This window comes from Phocoena phocoena, chromosome 2 (genome assembly GCF_963924675.1).
Source record: "Phocoena phocoena chromosome 2, mPhoPho1.1, whole genome shotgun sequence".
Lineage (NCBI taxonomy): Eukaryota > Metazoa > Chordata > Mammalia > Artiodactyla > Phocoenidae > Phocoena > Phocoena phocoena.
Genome location: NC_089220.1, coordinates 116,834,374 through 116,840,682, shown reverse-complemented (window position 1 = coordinate 116,840,682; position 6,309 = coordinate 116,834,374). Strand labels below are relative to the sequence as shown.

Below are 6,309 nucleotides of genomic sequence, written 5' to 3'. Positions count from 1 at the left end.
CCTCAAGGAGCTCCAGACTCGGGGGTTAGGGCCCAACCCCAAATGCTGGGGCTGTATGTAGCCCTAGGCTTTCCTGGGAAATGACTCTAGAAAGTGTGTGAGCCATATACACTGGACAACATACCACTCTAAGATGACCAAGTCCTATGACACATCAAGACTTTCTAGAGGAAGGTTCTGTGGGCCTCAGCCTCCTATTCCAGGCCCTGGCTGAGATCTAGGCTCCTGTCCTGGGCAGGAAGCAGAGAGCAAACCGTGATGGGTGTGTGTCAGGCATCACCCCACAACAACCCTGTGAGGTAGGCTGTGTTGTCCTATTTTACAAACGGGGAACTGAGGGCGCAAGAGAGGAAGCGGCCTGCCCGTTTACACAGCAAGGAACAGGAGCCAGGATTCAAGCCCAAGTCTGTCGGGCTCCAAAGCCCACACGTTTTCTCTAAGGAAGAAATAGGAAGTAGTCCTTTCTGATAAAGGCCCTCAAGTTAAAAGTTCAGGGGCTCTCAGCCCAGCCTGTGGTGGGGTGCGGGGGCAGGGTAAGAGCTGGAGAAACCCCAAGGCCATGTCCGCTCCTGGCCCTCAGCAGCTGGACCGGCAGAAGCGGGGCACAGAGAGCAATCCCCAGATCTCCAAACAGCAGAGGCGACCAAGGCTACAGCTGATGACTCTGGCTCCCCAATAGCTGCGGGCGGGGCGCGGTCCGGTCGGGTCCTGAGGCCTTGTGGCCCCAAGTGGGCAGAGCCAGGCCATTGAGCCAGGCGGATTCGAGCAGGCTGCGGAAGCGCGCCCTCATCGCGGGGCCGGGCAAGCTGGCACCAGCAGCAGGGGTGGGTGAGGCACCTCGGGACCCTCCTCCAGCAGTTGCCTCTGCTTTCTCCAGGCCAGGGGTTGGTGGCTTCCTCCCCGGCTTTTTGGCTTTGGGGGCAGACAACTTCCAAGCCAGGTCTAGGCTCTCTGGCTCCTCTCTGGCCACGGTGGGCTCTGAGGAGGGCACAGATCCAGCCTCAGTGTCAAAGTCACCTGGAAAATGAACATACCGTCAGGCTGCAGACCCCCAACACCCTCAAGTCCCATCTCCAGGCCTCCAAAGCCATCTAGACCAGTGGTTCTACTGTCCCAGGTCAGGGCAGCCCTGGAAGGGTCACAGACATCATGACCCTTTCCCAGCATGTGCACACTGGCCAGACCGTCATGCCCGTCAAGCCGAAAGGGTGTGCTTCTCCTCAGGTGATACCAGCACTCTATCTAATGGGGGCACCCCCCAGGAACCCTTTGGGTACAAGGACAAGAGGAAAGGGGCTCAACAGGCCAGAAACCATTGGTCTGATCCAAAGGCTCACTGAACAGGTGGGGATACTGAGGCACAGAGAGAGAGGACCCTGCCACATATAAGGGTGCCATCATTCTTCTGTCACATCACCCCCAGAACCGGAACAAGAGCCAGGCAGGGACTGCCCAGAGAGCGGTACCCAGAGGGAGGGAGGGAGTGGAGGAAGGGGTGGAGGGAATGGGAGGGGCCTTCTGACCAAGAGCACACCTACTTGGAAGGGGGGCTGTCAGGGGAGCACTGCCTAAGGACACCACTGAGGAGTGGCCCCATAGGGATACGGGAGGGAATGGGGACGGGGGCACCAAAATGCAGCCAGTGGTAGGAAGCTGGGCCCCAGACTCTCATAGGCTTGGTCAGAGCAGGAGGGGTCTGTGATGTGCCTGTGACCCACTGTCCAGAGGACCTGTCCCTCCCTGGGCCCCAGAGAGCCCAAATGTATAGAGAGAAGACTGGCTGGGGGGCTTGTGAGTGAGGCATGACACCCACCTTCACTCTTTCTCACCCAGGAATACAATGCTTGTCCTTGCATTTTCTTTGCACCCCATTAGGGCAAATGCCCCAACTTTGTAAGTGCTCAGCAATGCTCATCACCCACACCCCAAACTCCACATCAGCACCTCGCCGCCTCAGGCCCCCTCTCTACCCCGATATGGAGTCTGGACCAGGGCAAGACTGCCAGGATGGGGAGGGGACAAGAAAGTTTCTGTGGAGACACAACCTGAGGCCTGGCGGACGTAAGGCAGGGGGACTACAGAGAGGGCCTCTGGCCTCAGTGCCAGATGTCCTGAAGTAGGACAGGCAACGACAGACACCACTTGACACCATCACCAAAGCCTCGGCTGAAGAAGAGTGATCCCGACGGTACCCACCGTGAGGCACTACAGCCACTCCCCAGAGCAAGGTCCAGCTACCTGAAGTGAGGCAGAAGATGCCCCCGGACACAAAAACAGCACATCGGAGAACACCGTGCACAGATTATTTGGTAGGGAGAAGCAAACCACAAAATGACGCTCCGACTTACAGGCAATTTCTGTGTGGGTAAATATCTGGGAGGACTGGGGAATTACACGTTTAAAAGTGTTCCGGGAGGGAGGGTGGGACCCCTCTCCCCTCCCCCTCCCCTCCCCCTCCCCCCCCAGGTTTGGGGTACGAGGTGCTGGATGAGTGCAGTGCTGCTGAGGCAGGAAAGTCGGGGATGGGAAGCGAGCTCAGGGGAAAGGTCAGGAGCGTGGCTTGGGAGGAGTTAAGGGTTGAAGAGCCCCCAGGTGCAGAAGCCCAGCATGCAGTCAGGTATTTGGGGCTTGAGCTCGGAAGAGGGGAGCGGGGCGGGACAGACACAGGGGGAGATGACCTCAGACAGGCACAACGGAGGATGAGGGGGGAACCTGGGAGGTTGCTGCGCCAGGGAAGGCCAAGTTTTCCTGGGGACAGAGCAGTTGGCATGTTCAGAGACTTACAAAGGAGGCTGTGCAGGCGCTCATTGATGCTGGGGGTGAAGAGGGATGCGGGCGTCCACAGAGCCTACCCTGGAAGGCCAGCCCCCTCCCCAGGCACGAGCTCTTTCCAGAAGCCCGGGCATCCCTCAGCCCCTGGCTGTGACCACTCACACAGCCCACACACCTGTCACTCGCTCACACAGCTCCGGTGGCTACTGGGGCTGCCCCATGCTCACCCAGCTGGCGGCGTACACAGTCTCGCCACTGAAGGCCCAGCAGGTCAGGGTAGATGTCGGGCAGCTGGCGCAGCGCCAGCAGCTTCAGCATGCGCGACGTGCAGCCGTGCAGGGCGCGCTCCCGCAGGGCCCGCTCCTCCGACAGCGTGGTGGGCCGCAGCTCCACGCGATGCTCCTGCAGCACGTGGTCCACGGAAGCGGGTGGCAGCCGCGGGAAGAGCCGCTCCTTCACCAGGTGGATGGGCACGAAGATGGCCCCGGCCCGCACCACGTGGGGGAAGGGGCACTGCTGCGTGCACACGAAGCTCTGCAGCTGGGACAGCAGCTTGCTCAGCAGCCCCTGCACACCCTGGCAGTCCTGCCACGCCGCCCGGCCCCAAGGCCCAGACGTCTCAAGCCACTCGCGCAGCTTTTCCGGCGGGGAGTGGGCCACTGAGCCTGAGATGGCGTCACACAGGGAGGCATGCAGTCCTGCAAAGTGTTGCTCTGGGGAGTCTGCTGTGGCAGAAGTAGACGCTGGAGCAGGGCCTACAACTGGAGCCGGAGCCGGAGCCGGAGCCGGAGCTGGAGCTGGAGCCGGAGCCGGAGCCGGAGCCGGAGCCGGTGCAGGCGATGGAGCCGGAGCAGGGGCCGAGGCGGGGGAGGTCATGGCTACGGCTGGAGGGCTGGGCAGCGCCAGGTTGAAGCAGGCCACGGGCAAGGGCTGGGTGAGAATCTGTAGTCCAGCGGGCACAGGTGTGGGGGTGGGTGCAGGCTGAGCAGGGGCTGAGGTGGGCACAGCTGGGACCACGGCTGGAACCACAGTTGCAGGCAAGGGTGCTGGCCGGAGGATCTTGAATTTTCGGAACATGAAGGCTACAGAGCTGTGGAAGTTGGTCCTTGGGGTCGCCTCTGTGGTCACTGGCACCCCAGGCAGGCCTGGTGCCTCTGTGACTACCTTTTTCAGGACTTGCCGATCTGAGACTGTGTCCCCCACGCCTGGCACGTCGGAGACTGTGTTTCCCACACCTGGCACATCCACAGCTGCGGTGGGCTTGGCATGCCCTGCGGGATGAGGGACCTTGGTAGGGGGGGCCTCTGCCGTGGTCTTCTTCACACTCAAGTCCAGTGCCACCTCCTCCTTAAGTGAGGCGTGCACACTCGAGGGGGCTTCCCGGCCAGGCAGAGATCCCCTGCAGTCTTTGTCATGGCTCTCACTGGGGGCTGGGGCCGGGTCTGGCTCAGCTGTGGCCTCAGGTGCCTGCACGTCCAGGTAGTCACGGTAGGGGGCCAGGCTGAAGACGTTGTCGATAATGGGCATGGGTGGGGAGCTGGGTGGCAGCGTGCCCTCGTTCTGCGGAAGAGACTGGCGCTCCTGGGCACAGGGCGGGAGTGCCGGTGGGGTGCGTGGAACTGGACTATCTCCAATGACGATGGGTGCCCCAGGGTGCTCATCGAGGTGGGGCTGGAGCTGCTCTCTCCTGCAGCTGGGCAGCCACATCTTCTCCTCAGCTTCCTGCACTGGCTTCTCTGCAGGCCTTGCAGGCTCTAAGCATGGCTGGCTGGCAGGCAGAGGCTGGCCTGCCCGCTGGAAGGCCCCGGGCTGTGGCACAGCCTGCACACTGTTCTGGGAAGGTGGTGTCCCTCCGAGCCCTGGGGATGCTCCATAGAGAGAGAGGTCATCCCGGGCGTAAGGAAAGCCCAGCGTCTGGGGGGCAAAGTCCACTGGGCAGCGTGAGGCAAGAGGTGGCTCCAGCTTGAGGCCTGGCGAGGGTGCTGGGAGGGGGGCAGAGGGGTAGGAATATGCATCCAACCCCACTGGGGGCATATAGGGTGTCTGAGCTGCCTGCTGCCTCAGGTAGGGGCTACTTAGCCCACCAGCTGGGTACCCGGCCCCCTTGTGGGCTCCCAGAGGCTGCGGTGGAAGCATTGAGCCATAGCTGCCCTGCTTCTCTGGGTGGCGACAGGCTGGAGGGCAAGGGAGGGCCTGTGCGGGATGGGGCAGCGGATAGTGGGTGGGCACTGCATCCTGGCAGGCTGGTCCCAGAGGTTGGGCCAGCTGCGTCCAAGGACTGGGGGGTCCCTCGGACAATGCCTGCTTGGGGTCCCCAGAGTAAGGACCTGTATACTTGGAGGCCAGGAAGCCCGTGCTGTGGATGGTCCGATACTTCTCCAAGAATGCCTGGCACGGGGAGAAGCTCACCGAGGAGTCTTTGCCAGATGTCCCAGCTGGCACCCCACGCAGGAAGGTACCATCCAGGGACTGGCCCTTGCCAGGAGCTGGGGGCAGAGAACAAGATGGGTCGGCGGCGGGTAACAGGGGTCCAGTCACCAGCGTCCAATCAACATCCAGGGGCCTCTTTGCTGCCCCTTCCCCCAGGCAGGTTGAGAGCCCGTAACACAGAGGGTTGCGGTAGACAGGTTTGGGTGCCGCCAGTGGTGGGCCTGGGTAGGAGTGAGCCTGAGGACCGAAGGGTAGGAGCTCAACCGGGCCAGAGTCCTGTACTTTCTCGGAGCTTTCTGTGGGTGGGCGGTAGAGCAGGCAGCTGGTCAGAAGGTTGTCTGCCCGAAGTGGGGGTCCTGCCATGCTGGTGGGGTACAAGGGTGGGTATGGGGTCCAGGATGCCAACCGCTCAGACCCTGTCTTCGGAGGACCCCCCATGGGGCAGGAGAAGTAGGCACCTTTGTAGCTGCAGGGGTCCTGGTTACCAGCAGAGGGGGGCAGGCTGTGCCCGGGCCCAGAGTCTGCCTCTAGGCGGGGCAGCTTGCCATACATCACAGGCCCCAGGGTCCCCAGTGGCCGCTTCTCCGCCATCACTGTGAAGGCTTCAAGCCCTCCAGGGCCCCAGCTACTCAACTGCTGACCTGGGAGAGAGAGGGAGAGGCAGGGGCTGTCAGAAAAACAGGTTACAGGCAAGCAACAGAAGGCTGTTGCTCTTACTGGCTCATTGCCATGCCCAAGAACTTGGCACTTAGTAAATGCTCAATAAAGACTGTACGGATGAATGAATGAGGGCATGAGCCAACTTTATTCTGTAAAAGCTGCAGAACCCTCTGTTTAGTGAATTCTTGTACAGCAGCCCTAACGTACCCCCGCCCCCACTCCAGGAGCCCCTTCTGTTCAGCTTTCCTCCACATGACTCCCAAGACCCCTTCCACAATTTCCCACACCTCCACCCATTTACAGATGAGGAGACCCATTCATCCCAAAGTCACTGATGAAAGACATGGGAGGAGAGGCAGGCTTCCTACCTCTCACTACGAGCTCTTATTCCAAGATGCCATAGTGATCTCTAGATGCCTACAGCAGCCAAGACGTGGAATCAGGCAC

At 61.2% G+C, this 6,309-nt stretch overlaps 1 protein-coding gene across 1 annotated transcript; it reads right to left on the bottom strand.

Annotated features, from left to right (window-relative positions):
- Nucleotides 1–649: 649 nt before the first annotated feature.
- Nucleotides 650–5,793, bottom strand: C2H15orf39 (chromosome 2 C15orf39 homolog). The gene is made up of 2 exons (XM_065872579.1): nucleotides 3,000–5,793; nucleotides 650–1,017 (listed from the first exon to the last, which is right to left on the bottom strand). Exons 1-2 carry the CDS (start codon nucleotides 5,791–5,793, stop codon nucleotides 650–652), a joined length of 3,162 nt encoding a protein of 1,053 aa, XP_065728651.1.
- Nucleotides 5,794–6,309: the final 516 nt, after the last annotated feature.